Raw genomic sequence first — 26,586 nt, 5'->3', positions numbered from 1 at the left:
ATTGATTTTGAGCAACCAGATTCCTCTGAAGACCTCTTCCTCCTCTTACTGTATAAGAAGGCTTGCAAAGTACTTACTACTTTGCAAAAGTTTCTGGGGAAATATAAGAAGTAAAAAATGCTGTCTCTGCCCTTCAAATGTTAAAACAAACAAACAAACAAACAAAAAAAATATATATATATAATAATCAAGACCACATGACATGAACTAATTGGAAGATGGCGTGAAGAGGGACACAATTCAATCTCCAGCACAGTAGAGTGCACAGTAAGATGAGCGGAAGGAAAACTGTGAGAGCTGAAATACAGTTTCCCTGGGAAAACAGGGCTCATTCAGCCTAAAAAAGGTGAAGTTAGAAAAGTATTGTAAGCCACGGGAATAGCAGGAACAAAGGGAAAGGAAAAGCTGAGCGTGACGTGAAGAGCAGGGAGAAACAATCCTCTGGCAAAAAAGAAAAAAAAGGAAAAAAAAAAAATCTGTTCTGGGAGAAGTAGTGGGGAATGTTAGGAGAGTGAGGATGGGTCCAGATCTTGAAGAGCTCTGCTTCCCAGGTTGAGAAGTTTATACTTAATCTTTTGAACAATTTAAGAAACAGTGAATATTTGGAGATTTTGAATCACGGTAGTGATACGACAAATGTAGGGATGTAGGGCAATGACCTACACACTCCTATGCCTGACAGCCCTAAGGATAAGCCTGGCTTCATGGGTTGGATGATGGCAAAGGTTTCAGCTGGCTGTTTATTTGACAAGGGCTTACTCTTTGCCTCACTTGCACAATTTACTAGCCACTTTGAGAGATGTAGTCATGAATAAGCACAATCTCCGACCTCAAAAAACCTATAATGAGATGGCCAAACCTATAAACAACTATGAAAAAGTCAAATGCTATAATCAAGGTATCTCAGAGGTTGAAAAAGGCCTAGTGTATATCTATATCTCTCTATTTATATAGATAGAGAGAAAGAGAGATAGGTAGAGAGATATAGATATAGATCATGTTAAAAAATAAAGACATGACAAAACTCAGTGAAATTGTATAATATTTAAGAAGTATTAATTTGCTAGGGCTGCCATAAATAAAATAGCACAGAATGGTGGCCTAAACAGTAAAAATTAATTTTCTCACAGTTCTGGAAACTATAAATCCAAGATCAAGGTGTCAGCAGGTTTGTTTTCTTCTGAGGGCTGTCAGGGCTTCTTGCAGATGACTATCTTCTTACTGTGTCCTCACACAGTCTTTCCTCTGTGTAGCTACACCCCTGGTGTTTCTATGTGTGTCTAAATTTTCTCTTCTTATAAAGACACCAGTCATGTTGGATTAGGGCTCACACTAATGGCCTTATTTTAACTAACTCACTTTTTGAAAGTCCCTGTCTCCAAATACAGTCGTATTCTGAGATATTAAGAGTTAGGGTTTCAACATATAAATTTTGAGGGACAAAATTCAGCCCCTAAAGGATGTATACATTTAACATGCCACTGCTTTTAACCACAGACACCAACACAAGAGTAGATTACTTCATTTGCGATATCACAAAAAGTCTAAATTTGAGATCCTTTATGAATGGGAGGCTTGAGCCTGACCCTGTCATTGGCTCTGGCTCTTAGAAAAGTTTAAGCCTGGTTCACTGACAGGTGGATTAGGAAAGGGCTTCTTGTAGGAGGCAGCATCTTTATTAACTGTAGTAGGATAGTTTTGCTGAGGTAACAAGGAAACCAAGAAAATGTATGATTTAACACAACAAAGATTTACTTCCTGCTCACCCAACATCAGATACTGGTTGGGCGACCCTATGGGGGAGCCTTTGTCAGAAATAAACAAAGCCAGATACTAGTTAAAGTTGTAAGGATGGATTTTAATTAGCAATAAATGAGTGCAATGGGGAAGAGTCCAGACTGAACCAGAGTCAATTTTGATTTGTACAGACGTCACTGGCTGTTTTAGAGACAGAGTGTAGGAACAGGGAGGGCACAAGCAGGGGCTCAAAAAGCAGGAAAAAGGGGGTTGGTCCATGGGAAGCCCATCTGGGTTTGCTAACTGGTGCTTATCGAAGTTAGCCTCCTACCCTCCCGCAGAGGCTGGAGGCCCTATCTTCAGATGTTGGCTGGAACAAGTGGCAAATCTTTTGGCAGCCTTGCGTTTTCTCAGGCAGGCACTTTCTGGGCATGTAGAATCATCCCAGGGGTGTGGCCTTGAGCTGTTAGAAACTATGCTACTGTTTTGTTCAAGTCTTTATAGGCCAAGGTTGAGGCCTAGTAGGGGAGAGGACTCGGAAGAACCTGGGTAGAGTTTGGTCAAGAGAGAATCTTTGTTGTCCTTCACCATTCTGTGACTCAGGAGTTCTAGCCTGAGAGGTCCCACTGAAGAAAGAGAATAGGATTCATAGAGTGCTGTGGAGCTACAGTTGGAATTAGACCTGCATTGTAAAGAGTCGTAAAGAACTGGCAAAGTGGCTGAACTTCTTTAGTAGAAAATGAGGAGCCAATGAAGGCTTTTAGGCAGACAAGCTGTCAGCCTAAACTGTATTAAAATATTTATCTGCCATGAGATATTTTGAACTCCAGTCTTTATATCTGTTTACTAGGAAGACTAAAGTAACCTCGCACTTTTAAAGAGGGTAATAATAGCTAAAAATCATTTATTGAGACTTTCTTGGTAGCAGCTGATTCCAATTTCCCATAATGGGGAAATCTGCAGTGAATTCTGCAGGAAAATTATTCTAAAAAATTCTCGAAGTCTTTTCTTGACTAGCAGCTGTGTTTTGGGTGACTGACAAGAAAACAATGAAACAGGGTCATTAAGGATAGTGTTTTTAAAACTGTGTTACATGCTATTCCTGGAACTCTGTAGTAGAAGCAGATTCAGATGAGAATTTCATAATCTCAGAGTTAATATATTTAGTAACATACTGTCATAATTGCACATATTGCAAAAGTAACTGGAATTCACCCTCAGAGTAGTCAGGTAGCAGGTTATGTAAGGTGGAGACACGGAAGCACTGAGTAGGAGTAGCAGGAAAGCCTAACTGGGACTCTCTGAAGCAAGAAGAAAAGAATTAGGCTCCATGTGTCACTGAGGAAATGTGAGCTTTTATTGGCACAGTAAAATAACTTCAGTGAAGTAAAGCATTTTTAATCCATGGGCATTCAATACTAATCAGTTATTATCACAAGGAGATGAATTATCACAAGGAATGAAAAACATTTTCTGGGAAAGTAGAAATTGGCAACCTTCGTTGAAAAATAAATTCTATGTTATTAGAATCGAAAATCATAAAAATAAAAATAGCCCTTTGTAGTTAATATAATTAGCTATTTCACAGTAACTTTAGATTACTGGAGTTTGTTTTATTTCATCAGATGTGACCATCAGTCTTGAAAACCCTATCCTTCTTAGGATTGGGATCCTTGTATCAAAAGATACTGAAATCATATTATCTTTCTGGGGCTTTGACTGATTTAAACCATTCCCTGGAGAGAAGACACATTAATGATATCTGCAGGCACTTTAGAGGACACTTTAGCTAGCATTTTGAAATGGATCTTAAAGGGATGTTTCACTTTTTTTTTTAATGGATCTTAAAGTAAGATGATTCACTCTTACTACGTAAGACTGAATAAGGCATCAAACAAATGCTTCAAATTTCATAGCTGGTACATTTAGGAGCCGTGATGAGTGGTAAAATGGGCACATGAGTAGTGAAAATTCCTATGGCTGTACGGCTGCTCTTGACAAGTATGGGTAGTTTAATTTAAAACCGAGAAATATGAAGTAACGGTATCTTCAGTACTACTTAAAAACAAATCAACAAATATTGACTCCTGGCTCCAAGTTGGCCATACTATGGTGAATGAGACCCACATATTCCTTGTTCTCTGGGAACATAATCCTAATTTTAAAAAATAATAATTATAATTCATTGAGTACCACTATGTGGTAATCATTTTATATATACAAGATATATATATATATATCTATATATCTCATCTCTTAAGAGATAGATACAATTATTTTTCCTAATTTTTCAAATGACAAAACAAGCTCAGAAACTTTAAATAATTCAAACAAGACTAGAAATGGTATGAATGGAATGCTTTCAACCACCAAGCTATACTACCTTCACATTCCAGTGTCATCAGAAATCAATTAGTAACTTGGAGAGCAGAATCTCACCATTTATTTTTACCCTTTAGACCAAACCTAGGCATCTGTAGGGGATTCTATCTTATGTTGGTTGCATTAAAATACAGCATATAAAGCACTGAAGTGACATTACTAATGTCACTTAACAAATACTGCAGTCTTCTTGTCCTCTGTGTTGCTCTAATACTGTAAAGCTCCATGCATAAAATGTGACTGCAAAGATGGATTTGGACCAGGGTTCTTGTCTTCCTGATTGTAAGAGTAATACCCCTAGATGTACCGACCAGTAGTACTGACAGGATATTTAGCCTACTTCTACTAGTGTGGCATTAGCTTAGGGGAGACCATAATGGCTTTGTTTGAGTAATTGATGGCCATCCCAGCTCAATAGTACCAGAAGCTGCATGTCAAATCAGAGCAGATTGAAGCTGGGAGATACTTTAGTCATCCTATCTGATTCTTTAAATACAGCAGAATCCCTTGCTTCACTGCCAGAATCCTATTAGAATTTCATCTTATTTAATCTGGGGCTTTTTCAATGGTAGTTCCTTTGCTGTATTCGTAAAGGAATTATCTACATCTCATGACTATCTCGTCATAAAAACTGTATTTTACCATAGAACATGATGCAAACTTCCCCTACTAGGCTATCTGTTGCCTCTCTCTGTCTTTCTCTCTATACTATCCCCACTGCTGAAGCCCAACAGTCCACCAAAAAGAAAATCATGACCTAAGTTCACACACTCAGAAATCCTACCTTCCAGGCCTTCCTAGGTACCCCTTCCATCAACTGGTTCTCTCTGAAGAGTTATCTCCACCCTGTTGTGCATTAGGTAGGACAATGGTTCTCAAACTTCAGCTTGTACCACTACCACTTGGAGGCTTGTTAAAACATAAATTGCTGGGACCCAACCCCAGAATTGCTGCCTCAGTAGATCTGGGACTGGATCAGGGAATTTAGATTTCCGCCAAGTTCCCAGGTGATGGTTATGATACTGTTGGAGACATGCCTAAAGTAGACATGTCTTAACTAACTACAGATGACCCTTGAACAACATGGGTTTGAACTATGGGGGTCCACAGTTTTTAAATAGTGAATACTACAGTCCTACATGATCTGTGGTTGGTTGAATTCGGAGATATGAAAGAACTACAGATATGGAAGGCTGACTATAAGTTATAAGTAGATTTTCCACTGTGCGGAAGGTCAGCGCCCCTAACCCCTTGGTTGTTCAAGGTTCAACTGTACTCACCAGTATTAATTAAAGAACTAATATCTAGTAGTGATTTTGCTTTGTTGAATAAATTAGAATGAAATCGAGGTTGCCCCTGAAATGTACATGAACACTTTCATTCAGGTGTACTTTGTATGCTCACAAAGAAATGGATGTTGTTATAGCCAGTGTACTGACAACTCTTATGGGCAGAAGGCCTTAAACTACATCCTACATGGCTGAGCCCTTTTCCTTCAATGCAACCTATCCTGACTTGCTAACCACTGGCATTTGTAGGCTAGTGGATGCAAGATCGTGGGATCAGTTTCCTCCCAGCAGGAATTCAAGGGACTAGGTTTTTCCTGTGAAGTAGAGGCAAGAATTAGACCATGGGAAGACCTTAAGAATAATCAGAAATGGATGTCTGGATTCCCCGGCCCAAACTAAATCTTGAACAAGTGATAGTCTGAGTTGCAACAAGCTCCTAAAATCAGGCTTCTGTTGGTTTTTGTTCTTGCAATATAGTGAAATGATTCCTGCAGTTTACACTATCATAAGAACCTGTAAATTGAGAGTAGCGTTCACATGTATAAGTAAATCAGCACTCATTAGGTAAGTCCCAAAGTAATTTTCAACATTACATCTAAAATAAGTTTTGAACAGGTGCATTTGGAAGATACTTTAGTCTGATCCACCACCTGTTTTCCTAGGTTTATTGGTCTGCTGCTTGATAAGATGTTATATTTTCCAAAGCCAGTCTTCCATTTAAATTGATGCATATTATCATTTTACCTCATACTTCCACAAACTATGGATTTTCTCTTATCCCTAATTTCAGGTTTCAGGTTTTCATTGTGATTTTTAAAGTCTATAAAACGAGTTCATAGTCACATTCGGTGAATTCAGCTTTGTAAATTAAACATCTCTCTTTTAGCTTAATTCCTTGGACTGTCTCCCCAAGTTGATTTTGAGCCACAAAGAAAATTCAGACAAATAAGTTATACAAAAAATAAAATCTTTTTTGTCTTTGCTTTTCTATGGAAAGAGATGGTCTGTATCTACTGCTCTTGTTGCTTTCTCTCGTCTAAGAAAATCATGTCCACATTGGACTTATGATAATTCAAGCTCTGTAAGTAACAGCAGTAGGGTGCAAACTCATCAATATCTCTTTAAGTAGTTGAAATAAAATGTAACAAAGTTTGTTCATTTTCCCTTATTTTGCATAGTTAATGGAAGCAGAGGGCATCCTTAGGCTCAGAAAGAGTTATTAGATGGAGAAGGAAAATTTGGAATTAAGATGGAAAAGACAGAAAGAGGGGAAGGATTAGGCAATATTTTTAGCAAATATTGCACCAATAAATAACTTACTAATTAAAGGTAAATGTATTGAGATAGTGTGATGCAACAAAAGCTGAAGTTTAGGTCTTAAGAGGTGGTCTTTGTTATTAGTAAGGCTCCTTATCATAGAAAATTACTGAAAATATTCATTGCTAAGTGACATATATGGGAATGTTCTGACCCCCCCCTCTCATAATGAGGTATTTAGGAACATTGCAGAAAGTTGAAAAAATAACCACCACAAGGAATTTTGTCATGGTAGGGGTGTGTGTGTGTGTGTGTGTGTGTGTGTTTGTGTGTGTGTGTGTTAGGGGTGGAGGGGGAGAGGATGGGAACTAGAAACCATGAGAGATGATGAAAGCATGAAGTGTCATTCATTCAGGAAAAGAAAAATCATTAGGGGGCATTAGGTAATAAGTATCCAAGCGTAGAGGAGGTTACCACCAAACAGTATACCTTCTGAGTATTTAGATAAGTTAGAAATAAAGAATTTTGTGATGGAGCTGGTTGTATTAAAATGGAATGGATGCATGTGGAATATCTTCCAAATGTACTCGGAAATATTACAAATTGTCATCTAAATATAATAGTTTAATTGAGATCCTTCTTTTGGCAAGGGTGTAGATTTCATCACTACTTATGGCCTTTGTTCAGCTGAAAATGACATTTGAAAAGTTTTCCCAGTTAACATAACCTGGATTGTGTGTGTGTGTGTGTGTGTGTGTAGATAGATACATATATCTGTATATACATACATATAGGTCTTTACTTACCTGGATACATTTCACAATGTTTTTTTCCTAGACCATCAATAAAGTTCTGCTTCAGTATGCTGCAATTGTATCGAGTGATTTCAGTTCATACTGTGATAAGGAAAAGGTGGTAAGTAAAAATGTCTCTACTTTCAAGTATTCCTCAGTTGAGAACCACTTCTTCAAACTAATAAGTAAGCAAAGGAAGTTGTTTTCTTTCTGTTTTCATACAGGATGATAGAAAATAGGGATCTCAAGAAATTGTTCGAAAATTTCCTAGTAGTCCTGAACTGGTACAAGATAGAATTCAAAGGAAGGTTGAGAGCATCTCAATGCCAGCCAGCTTGTGGTTTTCCATGATGATAAGGAATAAGACTCATATAAACAGCTGAAAACCCTCATCATTGTAAACACTGGAGCTGGGACCTAGGAGTTAAAAAGTGGTTTATTGTTAATACCAACTAGTGTAGTTTTGGCACCAATACCAAAATGAGTATAATTTAGCCTTTCAGTTTTCAAATAAATTGAAAAGGATGGTTAATGTAAGGAGTGATGCTAATTTATACTCTGAATTATTAACTTAGCCTTTTATTTTGGGGATGATGGAGAAAACATTGATAAAATCTAAGCCAGTATTGCAGCTTAATAAAAGGAATAAGGAGAAGTAAGATAAACTAATTTAGAACATAATCAGTGTTACTTTATGGTAGAGGGTAAAATCTTTCTATGCACCATATATAATTTTAGGAGAAATCTGTCAGTAACATTATAGGATTTTTTTTTAAAACACTGAAAAAATATTTTAAAAGTCAGTACTAGATTTTTCAAGACAAAAATCAGGGTGTTTTTTTCTCCCTCAAAAAATCAGTTCCCACTATCAGGCAAGTCTTAAAGAGAATTCTTGCTGAAACCTCCTTGACCTCTTGCTGACAGCTCATTAAGATAAGTCAGTCCTAATGGTTCTTGAGGGTCCCAGAAGATGCTTCTTTTCCTTAAAGGAAAATGCTACCCAGAAATTTTACTGAAACTCCCAGGTATCTCAGCAGTGATTTCTAATTGCCATTGATTATAAATACTCTAATAGGCAAGATAGAGTATTTATTTATTGAAAGCATATAGCTGCAATGAAATTTATAATACATTTGTAAAGTATTATATCGAAAATCAAAACAGTGACAGATAATTTCAGAAAAGATTCTGATTTACTAGGACAGCCAAACTGAAGATTTTGAAAGGTGGCTATGAATTATCAAGGCTAATTCCTGTCATCCAGAAAGGAAAAGTAGCCTTAAAAGGCCCCTGCAGACTTCTACTTTATGTTTTAACATTTATAGTATATTTTATTTTTTAAAGGAGAAAAATTATAAATCAGCATTTATTGTATTATTCTCTGTATTTTTCCTTTATATTTTATACTTTTCAAAATCAAATTTTAAAAAAGTCATTGAAATATTATAACACAGGAACTTACTTTTCCTTCCTCAATGCTTTTCTTTCCTAATTACTGATATCTTGACCAGTCTTAGACTCTCATTCAAATGCCAAGTATCATTTTAGCTTTTCCATGAAAGGATATCAGTTAGCTGCTTAGTTTAAGCTTTCAGCTGAGATAAATTGAAGAAGTGCTTTTGTACATTTGTGTGTGTACATATCACTGTTGTTACAGATTTCTTTAAATATCAAGAACATTGAAACATTATTATTTTTTATTTTCTCTGTATATATATGACAATATTCCCATTTCATCTGCAAATTGCACTAGAAACTTTTAAAGAGAGACATCTTCTAAGAGATGACCATAACACTTGCTTTCCCAGGGGTCAGAATTATAGATGACAGTTAAACAAAATATCTGTGACAGAATTTTTTTTTTCTTCTGTGACATTTTAAATTTGGAATGGGTCAAAAGTTTTCAATCCATTCTTCCACACTCCACATTATAGCAAAGCAACATTATCTAAATCAGAAATGCTTGATTTATTTTTTAAATCTTTTTCAACTCAAAAACATAATTTAGTGGAATCTAAAAAAATACAACGAACTAGTGAAGATAACCAAAATGAAGCCGACTCACAGATATAGAAAACAAACTAGTGGTTATGAGTGGGGAGAGGGAAGGGAGAGGGGGCAATATAGGGGTAGGGAATTAAGAGTTACAAACTATTATGTATAAAATAAGCTACAGGAAATATTGTAAACATGGGGAATGTAGCCAATATTTTATAATAACTATAATAGAGTATAACCTTTTAAAATTGGGAATCACTATACTGTACACCTGTAACTTATATTGTCCATCAACTATACTTTGGTAAAAAAAATATATTTGGGTCATGTAGAAATGGCCATAGTCTGAACAAATCTAACTTTTATATTCATTGTACTTTAGGTTCCTAACTTTGTTCCAGGTTTAGAGCAAATGAAATACATTATGACATTTTTAGGGGAAAAGCCAAAATATACAAAGATTAAAAATTAACTTCAAACATAGGTTATTTTTATCTAACTAAACTCATCAACAAATGATGCTTCTAAATTAGATTAATGTTCCCTTTCCTGTGGGTATTTTTAGTTGTCTCTGCTTGTTTGTTTTTCATTTACTACTGAAGTCTTTAAAGTAAAAGCTGTTCCCCGATTAGGTTTAAGGTAGAGTTGTGTAATTCAATTCTCAGTACTGATTTGATAAATTGATTCAATAAAATTGAAATTTGAACATGTCAAGGTCAGGGGAAGCTTAATCAAAGAGGAAAGTCTCATATTTATTTTTATCTCCCTCTGGATAACTGCATCTCTTTTTTTATATGTAGCCTTACCCAGGTCAGTGGCAATCCATGCCAAGTGAGCCCAAGTGTCTTTGTTCATTTGGCTTCTTAGTAGCTCTTTTCCATCAGAAATTATTATGTTAAGAAGGCTTGGAGGTTGGTTTAATTTGTAAAGCTGGAACTAAAGTACTATTACATGTGTCAAAAGAGATAAGCTTGAATGCTAATATCAAATAATCATAAAAGAGACTACCCAGCTAACTTAGACCCATGAAAAGCAGGGTGATAACACCTTTACCCATGTAGTCTTCCTGCTTCTCATTGAGTCATGCTCTTCCTTAGTTCTTTCCCCTCTGCAATGAAAAAGAAAAAACCCCAATGGCCCTATACCCTAATGGAAAAAGCCCTGTTGGTTCAGTTTGTTGACATTGGGTCAAGATGCGGAAACCCTGAAAATCTGATCATACATGCCACGGAAAGGATTAGGCCTGGATCCAGTGGCTCTCCATCACAGCTGGCAATCTGAATCATTTGTAGAACATTGTGGTTCAGCTTACTGAACAAAATCTATAGGAGATAAATCTCTGTGTTAAAAAAAAGAAAATATTTAAGTGCCTGGAATTAAGAGAGTAGAAGTTCTAAATTGTTTTTGTAAATTGAAGTTAGGATGTGGTCACTTTAAGAGTCAAATAGAAAGTTTTTCAAAGGTCAGTAATGTGGTTAAAACAATAATAAAATCTTTCCACTGATGGGCACTCACACCTCTCTGATGTCCTGGAAGTCCTTTGCAGGCCTCTCTCTGATTCATTATTGGCTCATTTCCCAGCACCTTGGAAGGCATATCCATTTTCCTTTCTTTCACTCTTTTCTTCCCTTGATATGCTGGCTCTTCAGAATCAGTATGTAGCAAATATTAAATTATTCCATAACTATTCTCAATTCCATTATAAATTAATTTCTACTATTCTGAGGACACATCTAGTCCTGTCAGAAAGCTTTACATCTTTATGTGATTGTTATATTTCTGCCTCCTTGGAAACAAGTCAAGGGACATTTTTAAAGCATGTATTATGTGTGAGGCTCCGTGCAGTACTCTGTAAGAAAAAGCAGAAAAAGACACAGAGGCACGTACAGTGCATTTAAGATCAGCTGGCAAGACAGTCAAAAGCAACTCAAACGTGAAGTTAAATAAAACAAATGTCAAGTGAGTGACAAAAGAGATACAATCTGGGAAAACAAAGGCCCTAACCTGAATGATGGATATGACTGAAATAGGTGTAGAAGTTCAAGTGAAGGGCCTACATGCTAAGCCGAGCCACAGAGTCTGGAAAGCACAGGTGTTGGAGAGGTGGGAAGCAAGCCTCTTGGAGTTGAGAGTTCATCATAATACAGTAGAGGGAGAGGAGAAGAAAAGCATGGTTTGGAGCTGTATAACTAAGGGCCTTGAATACCAAGGGGTGGCCTTTATCGATAGCCAGAATTTATTAAAGGTTTTTTGGGGTATTTTTTTTTTTTTTTTTGCATTTCTGAAATTCAGATGGTGTTTTAGCTTTTGAAACAGTGAAATAATAGAATAGTTTAAACTAGTTTGTTTTTCTTAAAGTAAATCTTAAAAAAACTAAACTGAATTTGGTTAATTTTGAAGTACAAAATGCCACAATGCTAAGAATAAAATAAACTCTAGTAATAGGTCTCAAATGGTTTATTGTCTAAGTATATTATTAAATTTCATTCCCCAAAGTGGTCATATTTTCTCTCTTCTATTCTTAACTGTTAAAAAGTATAATCTTAAAATAGCATAATATTCTATTTGCCAAATAGAATTGAACTTAGATGATAGTTGTATACTATCACATTGAAGGTAAACTCATTCAATAATTTAATGTATTTTTTGTTTTGTTTGCTTTATTTAAAGCCCTGTATATTGATGAACAATATTCAACAATTGCGGGTTCAGCTGGAAAAAATGTTTGAATCCATGGGAGGAAAAGAGGTGGGTATGTTTTTGTGCCTGCACTTGCCAAATATCTCAGAGATCATTAGCAGCATATCTCTTTGCTATGGAGAGTGACATAATCAAGTTTTTACATGGCTTAGCTAAAGAACAGGAAATGCTAACAATCTAAAATACCATTAACAGCTAAGGTGATCATTACTCCACAATAGAATACTTCAGTAAATACATCGGAAGTGTGAATAGGAGGAGGGAGATGGTCAATAGCCTTTTGTAATGTGTATATATAGTCATATATACACTATTAAATATATTTTTGTATATGCTAATGATATGTAAAGTTTCACAGTTGCAGATGTCTTTTACCATACTGCACAATGTCAACTTGATGTCAATTTTCTTCTGCAGTGTGCTTTGTGGCACTACTGGTTCTTGATGTATCGCTGGTTTATTTTTCACATCTCAAAAGTCTGTCAAAACTGTGTTGTGTAGTGCCTGTAATGTGTTGTGTCTTTGTCTAACATCTCTGACCTGCAATTCCATGAGCGGAAGAAGGAAGGAGAAAGATTCTTTTATGAGGTTTGTGATAGTAAGCGTCTTATGACTGTTTCCCCTCCAAACTCAAAGATGATTGCACTTCCTACTTGTTCTCATTTGCTTGTTTGGATCAGGCAGACTGTGAAATACTAACTGGGCACCTGCCTTGAGCTGCTGCAGTATTTCCAAACCGACATGAGCATCTGGGGAATTGAGGACTGGAGACAGTGCTGCAAGGGAAGGTCATGCAGCTGTCATTCTCCCACCGCCACCCCCTCCATAAAACAATCCCAAGGGTGGCTAGGCTGAAGGGATATTTCTGTTTAAGGTTTTATTTACACTGTTCCTAATTATTGTGGTAAGTACGCAAGACGTATGTAAAGCTAGGTTCGATTTCAAAGCCAAGATCCCATTCATTTCTAAATTGGTAAGGCTGAAAATGCTTCTTTTAAGATGGACCTCTTCACACATGATGTTTCTTTTAACCCAAGAGACGTTTATACATTTTTCCCCCGATGTCTTTTTTATTATTCTCAAGTCTGTCTTTTGAAAAATGAACTTGCTATTTAGCATCCTACAAATGAGAAGCACTAGGATACATGGGTGAAGGTGCAAAACTTCAAAAATGAACTTTTCTGAACTGTGCTGCTATTGCTGTCTCAGTCTAGTTTGTATGAAATAAGGCTTCGTTCCCCAAAGTGCGTTAATGGTTTTTGCACAGTTTGAGGGCGTCGATCTCATTTTTAGAATTCTTTTGCTGAATTAGGTAAGCACAAGCAATTGGAGATCATAACTGGAGATTCCCTTTTTAATTTTAGTGATGTTTTATATTCAGACTTTAAGGCCACTTACTGTCTTGAACAGTAGTGAAGAAATTACTGATTTCTTGCGGGAAATTCTATCTCCTTTTAGTGAACTTTAAAGACCACAAACCATTTGAAGATAGAGTTGTATTTGAAATGCCACATTTCCAGAAATTTCTCCTAATGCTATACTATGTCATTACTATTTTGTGGTTGAACTCTAATGTGAGCGATATATTGCTGAGTTGAGTGTTAACCAAATCATGCCTGTATTTAAAGGAAACTGTGTGGGCCAAGCCACCTGCTAACCAAAAAAGCTATGCGGTGGTTTGTTCACCAACCAAAATTGACTGCTTGTTTCAGATAAAACTGCCAGTTTGAAATGTACAGGTTTTCTCATGATAAATTGAGCTGCAAACCTATGGCTACATCACAGAACTCTTCTTTACTGGAGAAAATGATGGAAGATGTGCTGAGCTGGATGCCTTCTCCCTTTATAACTCTTTCCATGCCAATTGCTAATTTAAACTCCTCATACCTAATTTCAAGGGAAAATCAATTAAACAAATGAAACGAATGTCTAGCTTCTCAAGATGGAATTTGTTAGAGCGACAGCATTGACCCTAGCTCCTTTCTTTTCCTACATTTAAATATTTTTTTTCCTCCCCTCCCTCTCTTTACCCTCTTTTTATGTTCTCCTGTCTCCCTTTCTATGCTGTTTCTTTTCTCTTATTCTTTTCCATTTTCATCTTGTCTTTTGTAGCTAAGAAAAAGCTTTAGGCAGGCCCTGTCAGTACTACATAGGGATTGAAGAAATGTCAGGAAGGAGCTTGACTTAAACCCAAGTCTGAGTGTAACAGACAGCCTCCCAGACGGAAATAATCTTTATTAATACAGAATGATGTTAGAGCTGCTGATTGCTACACTCAGCCTCCAGAATCTCAAAATAATAGGCAGAGCCCATCCATTGTAGTTATCTATATGGCGGTATTTAAATGGGTTCCTTAACTTGGGCCTTTCATAAAGATGAAAAAGGATTTTACTGAGAAAAACAAATTCACTCTTTGATAGGAAAAGTATATACAGAACTTAATATGAACATGTTCAGTGGTCTTTAATGATAATACAATGTGTTTGTACTATTACCAATTCCCAGTTGTTTCCTCACAGTGGAACTAGTTATAAAACCTTGACTGCTATTGCTAAGGAAAATTTTCTAAACTAGATTTTATCCTTCTTTTAGTAGTTTCTTATTATTTTGTGCCCCGCCATCAGTGCTGGGATGTGCACTTCTTGCTACAGAAACCTAATTAGCTAATGATCGCTTGTGCATATGCTCAAAATAGTTTTTGATGCCACGTGTCCATTAGATGGCTTCTAACAATAACGTGGCTGGCCTCTCAGACCATCTGCAAAGTGCTGGCCGCTTACAGGCCTGGTTGCATGATGCTGCAGCTCTCTGCTGCTTTGACCCAACCACTGTTGGGGCAGCTGCTCTTTCTTTGCAGGATCAATCTCTTTTCCCTCTGGAAACAGAAAAAGTGTTTAAAACCTTTTTTTATTCACTCTCTGTGTGGAGTCCAAGATGGAAACATTGCCTAACGCTGTGACAGTCTTGGGGGTGATGCCGTTGACAGTAGCTCCAAAAACAGCCACTTGAGTAGTCCCTGTTAAATGCACACACGGTTGCCTGTGGGCCCTGGAGGCACATTCTTTACCAATGCCCTATTTAGAAAAAAGAATCAAAAGAGAAAAGCAAACCACTGTATTTCTTCTCCTATAGTCTCTTTCCAACACATTTCCCTGCGTACAAATTAAGAGCATGTTTTAGCTTAACTCTCTGATTATTCTAGAAAATAAGAATTAAAAAAAGTCACAAACTATGAAGCAAAAGTAGCCTTTAGGAATGAGGTCCAGGGTCTGTTTTTTAAAGAGCATCCTGGTGATTTTTTATGTTCATACAGTTTTAGGAATCACTATAGTAAAACAGAAAAAATAACCAAACTGTGCTATGGACTGACTTGAGCTAGAAGTTAAATTACTTATACCACAGTTCCCAGATGGTATTACTTGTCCCTCTGTAACATAGTAACAGCAAAACAATCATCAGAATGCTAGGTAATAATTTTCATGTATTGGTTAATGATTGTTTTATCATCCTATAGTAGCTCAAAAGTAAAACAGATATATTTTGGTTTATATCATTTTAATAGCTTGATTATTTCATGAGTATAACTCAGCACATATCAACTGCAAATAAATACTTAGTCTATATTCATTTTTTCATAAAAACATTGCTACAGTCTACAGAAGGGACTTTGTTGTAGTTGCTTGATCTGCAATCTAATTTTTACAAGTACATGAAAAAGAAAATCAGATAATTCAAAATTTACTTTCTTTTCAGAAAGTCATAAGATATTGGTTATGAACTTGCGTTGTAGTGATTGACTTAGAAGAATTATGACTGTGCTGTGTAAGCAGAGGATGCACTGCTCCTTCACAATATTGGGATGGTAAAATCATCTTGAATGGTAGAATCTATAGTTATCCATAGGCCCGCTATTCTACTGACTGTACTTCAAATTCTAGAGGTTAGCCATTAAGACATTTGGGGGAAACGGGAAGGGGGAGTATTTTCTTAGCTAAAATTTCTCATTCTGCTGACCACAAAACAGACGAAGCAGGTATAATAGTAACGTTATTTTTATTGATATGTCCCAGAAGGATTGAATCTCTTGACTCATTGCACCTTGTTAAACTTTCCTGAACAGGGTCAGGAATCAGGAACATAACCCTACCTATCCTAAAAATGTACATATTTTAATGAGCAACTTAATTATCTTTTGTTTCAGAGATGCATACTATATTGCTTTTTATTTTTTAATGATGAATTTGATGTGTCAATTAGAAACTGAATCTGACTGCCCAAAAGTGAATGCATGTAGCTGATTGAAATTCACTGTAAAATTTACTAGCCATACAGACTCGGTCTTCAGCTGAGCAACCTCTGACCAGAGAGGACAGAAATTAACTTCTGTCATATTTTACTTAGCAATACGCTTTCAACGTTATAATTTCTGGGCTACAGGGGTTGAAGATCCCTGCTTTAAGGGTATTAATACTTCATGCTGGTAGTTTCTGAACTTTAGCAGGTATGAGAACCACCTGGAGAGCTGATTACAACACACATTGCTGAACTCCATCCTGGACTATTCAGCTCAGTAGGTCTGAGGCTGGGCCGCATGAGTTGCGTTTCTAACAAATTCCAATGTGATGCTGATGCTACTGGTCAGGAGATGACGTTTTGAGAATTATTGTTCTTTGCTTTTAGGATAGCAACCAGGTAATTGGGAAATGGCCCAGAATACCCCTTTGCCTTACCTGTGCTTGACTCCTAACCCACCTACTTAATGTGTTTTGAATCTTGAGAGCACATCGGATTTAATGTGTTTGAATGGACCTTGAGACAGCATGCAATAGACAGGGAAGCATTTGGATTAAAGAATATAATAATCCCAAAATATAGGTGGCTAATTTGCAGTCTTATACAAATATCCAGCATTTTTAAAACTCTGGACTTTTATACTTGCATTTTTATATATAATCTTATTAAAAGAGGTGTAATAGTTGTAAAGAGGTTAAAAGCTTTATGTTCAGGTTTCTGATCTGTCTCACCTTTTCTCAATGTAAATAGAGATATAACTCACTAGTTAATACATTAATGAGAAGCCATCTGTGATTTCTCTCTCTTTTTCAGAAATACAAAATAAATTACAAAATAAAATAATTAAAGTATGTATTAGATGTCATTAGATAGTAGACTTTTAACTAGTCACATTATGTCTTCCTTTTAGTTATAAAATATTTCCTAAAGCAATTTGCAAAATTCTTCCCATTTAATTGAAGTGTCTACTGGTGCCTACTTATATTTTCTATAGGGGGGCAGGTGTTGATACAGGGAATAGAAAAAAATTTTAATGAATGCTCTAGTCCTCAAGGAGCAAATAAGAAGGAGTAAGGAGGCCTTATAAAATAACAGTTAGAGCAGAGTTCCCTTTTGGGCCCAGTGAAAGAGATATTTAGAAGCCAAATGCTCCCTGCCCTGCCTGGACAACTTTAAGCACCTCTTGCCCTCGGTGCTGACTACCCCAAGAAAAACAGAGACTAGAGCTTGCTGAACATGAAGACAGAATTTACTCCTTCCTTAATTCATTCAACAAATTATTGATTTGCTGAGCACCTATGATGAGCTGTAAATTTTACTAGACACCAGAGATACAATAATTACTAGGATGCAGACCCCACCCTCAAAGAACTTTGAATGTATTAGGGAAGTCAGAACAATTAAAGAGGTAAGGTTTGTTGTGACGATCCCCCCCATGACAATTTCTAAACTTCAAAATACCTTTCAAATGAGAGTTGTAATTGTTATATCTTATCCCGCAATAATTCAAAGAATCAGCTCAAACCTCTAGCCTCTTATTGTGTAAATAAAGCTCAAAGGTGAGATGTATTTGGCTGAATTCAGTAAAAGTAAGCAGTTATTTCTAGTTTCATGGCAGCACATAACAAAGAGGACTGAATGCTTGAAGTTTTAAGTGCTGGCCCTTTATTTTGGCAGCATGAAGATACTGCCTGATTTCTTTTTCCTCCTAACCATCTCTGCAACTAGAGTTAATAAGTTGGACTTAATCGAAAATTAAGGGAATAATGAGGACTAAAAGGGCAAATCGCATTGAGGCGATTTAATAAATATGATTAAGGATCTAGCACTACTACCACATAAAGTTCAGCTAACTGCTAAGCTGGTGATATTAAGAAAAGGTGCTCCCTTGGAGGCTGAGAGGTTGCTGGGCGGCTGATGCATGTCAAAATGAAATTCAAACCCAGAGAGGTGCTGCTTGTTAACGTCAGTCCCCAGAGCATTCCCCAGAGATCATAGGCTCACTCCCGTACTACCACGCATCTTTTTAAAAAATTAATTAATTAATTAATTTTTTAACATCTTTATTGGAGTATAATTGCTTTACAATGGTGTGTTAGTCTCTGTTTATAACAAAGTGAATCAGCTATACATATACATATATCCCCATATCTCCTCTTTCTTGCGTCTCCCTCCCACCCTCCCTATCCCACCCTCCCTATCCCACCCATCTAGGTGGTCACAAAACACCGAGCTGATCTCCCTGTGCTATGCGGCTGCTTCACACTAGCTGTTTTATATTTGGTAGTATATATAAGTCCATGCCACTCTCTCACTTCGTCCTAGCTTCCCCTTCCCCCTCCCCATGTCCTCAAGTCCATTCTCTACATCTGCGTGTTTATTCCTGTCCTGCCCCTAGGTTCTTCAGAACCATTTTTTTTAGATTCCATATATATGTGTTAGCATACGGTATTTGTTTTTCTCTTTCTGACTTACTTCACTCTGTATGACAGACTCTAGGTCCATCCACCTCACTACAGATAACTCAATTTCATTTTTTTTATGGCTGAGTAATATTCCATTGTATATATGTGCCACATCTTCTTTATCCATTCATCTGTTTATGGACACTTAGGTTGCTTCCATGTCCTGGCTATTGTTAATAGAGCTGCAGTGAACATTGTGGTACATGACTCTTTTTGAATTATGGTTTTCTCAGGGTATATGCCCAGTAGTGGGATTGCTGGGTTGTATGGTAGTTCTGTTTTTAGTTTTTTAAGGAACCTCCATGCTGTTCTCCATAGTGGCTGTCTCAATTTACATTCCCAACAACAGTGCAAGTGGGTTCCCTTTCCTCCACACCCTGTCCAGCATTTATTATTTGTAGATTTTTTGATGATGGCCATTCTGACTGGTGTAAGGTGATACCTCTTTTTAGTTTTGATTTGCATTACTCTAAAGATTAGGGATGTTGAGCATCCTTTCATGTGTTTGTTGGCAATCTGTATGTCTTCTTTGAAGAAATGTCTGTTTAGGGCTTCTGCCCTTTTTTTGATTGGGTTGTTTGTTTTTTTGATATTGAGCTACATGAGCTGCTTATAAATTTTGGAGATCAATCCTTTGTCAGTTGCTTCATTTGCAAATATTATCTCCCATTCTGAGGGTTGTCTTTTCATCTTGTTTATGGTTTCCTTTGCTGTGCAAAAGTTTTTAAGTTTCATTAGGTCTCATTTGTTTATTTTTGTTTTTATTTCCATTTCTCTAAGAGGTGAGTCAAAAAGGATCTTGCTGTGATTTATCTCATAGAGTGTTCTGCCTATGTTTTCCTGTAAGAGTTTAATAATGTCTGTCCTTACATTTAGGGCTTTAATCCATTTTGAGTTTATTTTTGTGTATGGTGTTAGAGAATGTTCTAATTTCATTCTTTTACATGTAGCTGTCCAGTTTTCCCAGCACCACTTATTGAAGAGGCTGTCTTTTCTCCATTGTATATTCTTGCCTCCTTTATCAAAACTAAGGTGACCATATGTGCCTGGGTTTATCTCTGGGCTTTCTATCCTGTTCCAATGATCTCTGTTTCTGGTTTTTTGCCAGTACTATACTGTTTTGATTGCTGTAGCTTTGGAGTATAGTCTGAAGTCCAGGAGCCTGATTCCTCCAGCTCCGTTTTTCTTTCTCAAGATTGCTTTGCTATTCGGGCACTTCAGTGTTTCCATACAAATTGTGAAATTTTTTGTTCTAGTTCTGTGAAAAATGTCATTGGTCATTTGATAGGGATTGCATTGAATCTGTAGATTGCTTTGGGTAGTATAGTCATTTTCACAATGTTGATTCTTCCAATCCAAGAACATGGTATATCTCTCCATCTGTTTGTATCATCTTTAATTTCTTTCATCACTGTCTTATAGTTTCCTGCACACAGTTCTTTTGTCTCCTTAGGTATGTTTATTCCTAGATATTTAATCTTTCTGTTGCAATGGTAAATGGGAGTGTTTCCTTAATTTCTCTTTCAGATTTTTCATCATTAGTGTATAGGAATACAGTTTTCTGTGCATTAATTTTGTATCCTGCTACTTTACCAAATTCATTGATTAGCTCTAGTAGTTTTCTGGTAGCATGTTTAGGATTCTCTACGTATAGTATCATGTCATCTGCAAACAGTGACAGCTTTACTTCTTCTTTGCCAACTTGGATTCCTTTTATTTCTTTTTCTTCTCTGATTGCTGTGGCTGAAACTTCCAAAACTATGTTGAATAATAGTGGGGAGAGTGGACAACCTTTCTTATTTCTGATCTCAGAGAAAATGGTTTCAGTTTTTCACCATTGAGAACGATGTTGGCTGTGGGTTTGTCATATATGGCCTTTATTATTTTGAGGTACGTTCCATCTATGCCTACTTTCTGCAGGGTTTGTATCATAAAAAAGGTGTTGAATTTTGTCGAAAGCTTTTTCTGCATCTATTGAGATGCTCATATGGGTTTTCTCCTTTAATTTGTTAATATGGTGTATCACATTGATTGATTTGCGTATATTGAAGAATCCTTGCAATCCTGGGATAAACCCCACTTGATCATGGCATATGATCCTTTTAATGTGCTGTTGGATTCTGTTTGCTAGTATTTTATTGAGGATTTTTGCATCTATGTTCATCAGTGATACTGGCCTGTAGTTTTCTTTCTTTGTGACATCTTTGTCTTGTTTTGGTATCAGGGTGACAGTGGCCTCGTAGAATGAGTTTCGGAGTGTTTCTCCCTCTGCTGTACTTTGGAAGAGTTTGAGAAGGATAGGTGTTACCTCTTCTCTAAATGTTTAATAGAATTCGCCTGTGAAGCCATCTGTTCCTGGGCTTTTGTTTGTTGGAAGATTTTTAATCACAGTCCCAGTTTCAGTGCCTGTGGTTGGTCTTTTATATCTTCTGTTTCTTCCTGGTTCAGTTTCAGAAGGTTGTGCATTTCTAAGAATTTGTCCATTTCTTCCAGGTTGTCCATTTTATTGGCATAGAGTTGTTTGTGGTAATCTCTCATGATCCTTTGTATTTCTGAAGTGTCAGTTGTTACTTCTCCTTTTTTATTTCTAATTCTATTGATTTGAGTCTTCTCCCTTTTTTTCCTGATGAGTCTGTCTAATGGTTTATCAATTTTGTTTATCTTCTCAAAGAACCAGCTTTCAGTTTTATTGATCTTTGCTATTATTTCCTTCATTTCTTTTTCAATTATTTCTGATCTGATCTTTATGATTTCTTTCCTTCTGCTAACTTCGGGGGTTTTTTTTGGTTGTTCTTCTTTCTCTAATTGCTTTAGGTGTAAGGTTAGGTTGTTTCTTTGAGATGTTTCTTGTTTCTTGAGGTAGGATTGTATTACTATAAACTTCCATCTTAGAACTGCTTTTGCTGCATCCCATAGGTTTTGGGTCGTCATGTTTTCATTGTCATTTGTTTCTTGGTATTTTTTGATTTCCTCTTTGATTTCTTCAGTGAGCTCTTGGTTATTAAGTAGTGTAATATTTAGCCTCATGTGTTTGTATTTTTTACAGATTTTTTCCTGTAATTGATATCTAGTCTCATAACATTGTGGTTGGAAAAGATACTTGATACCATTTCAATTTTATTAAATTTACCAAGGCTTCATTTGTCACCCAGGATATGATCTATCCTGGAGAATGTTCCATGAGCACTTGAGGAGAAAGTGTATTCTGTTGTTTTTGGATGGAATGTCCTATAAATATCAATTAAGTCCATCTTGTTTTATGTATCATTTAAAGCTTGTGTTTCCTTATTTATTCTCCTTTTGCATGATCTGTCCATTGGTGAAAGTGGGGTGTTTATGTCCCTTACTGTGATTGTGTTACTGTTGATTTCCCCTTTTATGGCTGTTAGCATTTGCCTTATGTAGTGAGGTGCTCCTATCTTGAGTGCATAAATATTTACAATTATTATATCTTCTTCTTGGATTGAGCCCTTGGTCATTATGTAGTATCCTTCTTCTCTTGTAATAGTCTTTATTTTAAAGTCTGTTTTGTCTGATATGAGAATTGCTACTCCAGCTTTCTTTTGATCTCCATTTGCATGGAATATCTTTTTCCATCCCCTCACTTTCAGTCTGTATGTGTCCCTGGGTCTGAAGTGGGTCTCTTGTAGACAGCATATATATGGGTCTTGTTTTTGTATCCATTCCGCCAGTCTATGTCTTTGGTGGAAGCATTTAATCCATTTACATTTAAGGTAATTATCGATGTGTATGTTCCTATTACCATTTTCTTAATTGTTTTGGGTTTGTTATTGTATGTCTTTTCCTTCTCTTGTGTTTCATGCCTAGAGAAGTTCCTTTAGCATTTGTTATAAAGCTGGTTTGATGGTGCTGAATTGTCTTAGCTTTTGCCTGTCTGTAAAGGTTTTAATTTCTCCATCAAATCTGAATGAAATCCTTGCTGGGTAGAGTAATCTTGGTTGTAGGTTTTTCCCTTTCATCACTTTAAATATGTCCTGCCACTCCCTTCTGGCTTGCAGAGTTTCTGCTGAAAGATCAGCTGTTAACCTTATGGGGATTCCCTTGTATGTTATTTGTTGTTTTTCCCTTGCTGCTTTTAATATTTTTTCTTTGTATATAATTTTTGATAGTTTGATTAATATGTGTCTTGGCATGTTTGTCCTTGGTTTTATCCTGCATGGGGCTTTCTGTATTTCCTGGACTTGATTGACTACTTCCTTTCCCATATAAGGCAAGTTTTCAACTATAATCTCTTCAAATATTTTCTCAGTCCCTTTCTTTTTCTCTTCTTCTTCTGGGACCCCAATAATTAGAATGTTGGTGCATTTATTGTTGTCCCAGAGGTCTCTGAGACTGTCCTCAATTCTTTTCATTCTCTTTTCTTTATTCAGCTCTACAGTAGTTATTTCCACTGTTTTCTCTTCCAGGTCACTTATCCATTCTTCTGCCTCAGTTATTCTGCTACTGATTCCTTCTAGAGAATTTTTAATTTCATTTTTTGAGTTCATCATTGTTTGTTTGCTCTTTAGGTCTTCTAGCTCCTTGTTAAACGTTTCTTGCATTTTCTCCATTCTATTTCCAAGATTTTGGAACATCTTTACTATCATTACTGTGAATTCTTTTTCAGGTAGACTGCCTATTTCCTCTTCATTTGTTTGCTCTGGTGTGTTTTTACCTTGCTCCTTCATCTGCTGTGTGTTTCTCTGTCTTCTCATTTTGCTTAACTTACTGTGTTTGGGGTCTCCTTTTCGCAGGCTGCAGGTTCGTAGTTCCCGTTGTTTTTGGTGTCTGCCCCCAGTGGCTAAGGTTGGTTTAGTGGGTTGTGTAGGCTTCCTGGTGGAGGAGACTAGTGCCTGTGTTCTGGTGGATGAGGGTGGATCTTGTCTTTCTGGGGGCCAGGACCACATCAGGTGGTGTGTTTTGGGGTGTCTGTGACCTTATTATGATTTTAGGCCGCCTCTCTTCTAATGGGTAGGTTTGTGTTCGTGTCTTGCTAGTTGTTTGGCATAGGGTGTCCAGCACTGTAGCTTGCTGGTTTTTGAATGGAGCTGGGTCTTAGCATTGAGCTGGAGGTCTTTGGGAGCACTTTTGCCGTTTGATATTACGTGGAGCTTGGGGGTCTCTGCTGGACCAGTGTCCTGAACTTGGCTGTCCCACCTCAGAGGCACAGACCTGACACCCAGCTGGAGCACCAATACCCTGTCAGCCACACGGCTCAGAAGAAAAGGGAGAAAGAGAGAAAGAGAGAGAGAAAGAAAGAAAGAAAGAGAGGGAGGGAGGGAGAAAGGAAGGAAGGAAGGAAGGAAGAAAGAAAATAAAAAGAAATAAAGTTATTAAAATAAAAAATAAAAATATTAGTAAAAGTTAAAAAATTAGAAAGTAATTTTAAAAAAAGAAGAAAGAGAGAAAGAAGAGAGCAGCCAAACCATAAAACAAATCCACCAATGATAACAAGTGCTAAAAACTATACCAAAAAAAAAGAAAAATAAAACTGCACAGACAGAACCCTAGGACAAATGGTAGAAGCAAAGCTGTACAGACAAAATCACACAGAGAAGCATACACATACACTCTCACAAAATGAGAAAAAGGAAAAAATATATATATCTATATATTAAAAAAAAGGAAGAGAGCAACCAAATCAATAAACAAATCTACCATTGATAATACACTCTAAATACTAAACTAAGATAAACATAAAACCAGAAACTAGTCAGTTGCATACAGCAAACCCCAAGTATACAGTTGCCCCCAATGTACACCACCTCAATTTTGGGATGATTTGTTGTCTATTCAGGTATTCAACAGATGCAGGTACATCAAGTTCATTGTGGAGATTTAATCCACTGCTCCTGAGGCTGCTGGGAGAGATTTCCCTTTCTCTTCTTTGTTCGCACAGCTCCCGGGGTTCAGCTTTGGATTTGGCCCCGCCTCTGCGTGTAGGTCCCCTGAGGTCGTCCGTTCTTCGCTCACACAGGACGGGGTTAAAGGAGCAGCTGATTTGGGGTCTCTGGCTCGCTCAGGCCGGGGGAGGGAGGGGTATGGATGCAGGGCGAGCCTGCGGTTGCAGAGGCCGCCGTGACATTGCAACAGCCTGAGGTGCGCCGTGTGTTCTCCTGGGGAAGTTGTCCCTGGATCACGGGACGCTGGCAGTGGCGGGCTGCACAGGCTCCCTGGAGGGGAGGTGTGGAGAGTGACCTGTGCTTGCACACAGGCTTCTTGGTGGCGGCAGCAGCCTTAGTGTCCCATGCCTGTCTCTGGGGTCCGTGCTGTTAGCCGCGGCTCATGCCCGTCTCTGGAGCTCCTTTAAGCGGCGCTCTTAATCCCCTCTCCTCGCGCACCCTGAAACAATGGTCTCTTGCCGCTTAGGGAGGTCCAGACTTTTCCCCGGACTCCCTCCCAGCTAGTTGTGGTGCACTAGCCCTGGGATCTGACCTCCAAAGCCTGAGCCTCAGCTCCCAGCCACCGCCCGCCCCAGCGGGTGAGCAGAGAAGCCTCTCGGGCTGGTGAGTGTTGGTCGGCACTGATCCTCTGTGCAGGAATCTCTCCGCTTTGCCCTCTGCACCCCTGTTGTTGTGCTCTCCTCTGTGGCTCTGAAGCTTCCCCCCGGCCGTCCCCCCCACATCCCCTCCCCCGTCTCCGCCAGTGAAGGGAAAACTTTTCCTCCTTCACAGTGCCCTCCCAGAGATGCAGGTCCCGTCCCTATTCTTTTTTTTTTTTTTTTTTTAATACCAACACTCCCCTCCTCTTTCCTTATTCTTATATGATGACTTCTCTTATTTCATTGAGCAAATAGAAGCTATCCGAACAGATTTTTTTTTTAATTTATTTATATTTATTTATTTTTGGCTGTGTTGGGTCTTCATTTCTGTGCGAGGGCTTTCTCTAGTTGCAGCAAGTGGGGGCCACTCTTCATCGCGGTGCACGGACCTCTCACTATCGTGGCCTCTCCTGTTGCGGAGCACAGGCTCCAGACACGCAGGCTCAGTAGTTGTGGCTCACGGGCCTAGTTGCTCCATGGCATGTGGGATCCTCCCAGACCAGGGTTCGAACCCGTGTCCCCTGCATTAGCAGGCAGACTCTCAACCACTGTGCCACCAGGGAAGCCCCCGTCCCTATTCTTTTGTCTCTGCTTTTTCTTTTTTCTTTTGCCCTACCCAGGTATATGGGGAGTTTCTTGCCTTTTGGGAGGTCTGAGGTCTTCTGCCAGCGTTCAGTAGGTGTTCTGTAGGAGTTGTTCCACATGTAGATGTATTTGTGGGGAGGAAGGTGATCTCCACGTCTTACTGCTCCACCATCTTGAAGGTCTCCCCAAACATCTTTTTAAACTAACCTTCCTCTGAACCTTAAGAAAACTTCAGGAGAGAGGATGTGAGCTACAGCCAGAGGGCAGAGAAACATTTTCTAGAATAGACCTATTTTATTGTCTTGTTGCGAACCCCCTACAATTGTTTATGCCTGCCTTAACAAACCATGGATCAATGCAGAAAGTAGTAAAACTTACTCCTTTAATCCAACCAAGCCTCCCTTTTCTCCTACTTGGTAGACTGGCCTTCAGGCACCTCATGCAGATGGCTCACTGAGGGCATTCTGTGCCCATCACTTGACGATTAAGAGGTCCTCAATTCAGTTGATTGAGCAGAGTCTATTCACAGTACTGAGCAGTGGCGA

General features: G+C 37.8%; 1 protein-coding gene across 2 annotated transcripts in view; it reads left to right on the top strand.

Annotated features, from left to right (window-relative positions):
• Positions 1–26,586, top strand: part of UNC13C (unc-13 homolog C) — a 622,127-nt gene that overhangs the window by 508,063 nt on the left and 87,478 nt on the right. For both annotated transcript variants that reach the window (XM_061182103.1, XM_061182102.1), the window contains 2 exons: positions 7,503–7,580; positions 12,128–12,205. In XM_061182103.1, the coding sequence (XP_061038086.1) occupies positions 7,503–7,580; positions 12,128–12,205 (156 nt within the window). The remainder of the gene's footprint in view (positions 1–7,502; positions 7,581–12,127; positions 12,206–26,586) is intronic.

This window comes from Eubalaena glacialis, chromosome 2, assembly GCF_028564815.1.
Source record: "Eubalaena glacialis isolate mEubGla1 chromosome 2, mEubGla1.1.hap2.+ XY, whole genome shotgun sequence".
Taxonomy (NCBI): Eukaryota; Metazoa; Chordata; class Mammalia; order Artiodactyla; family Balaenidae; genus Eubalaena; species Eubalaena glacialis.
The sequence above is the reverse complement of the archived record's forward strand: the minus strand, read 5'-3'. Positions and strand labels throughout refer to the sequence as shown.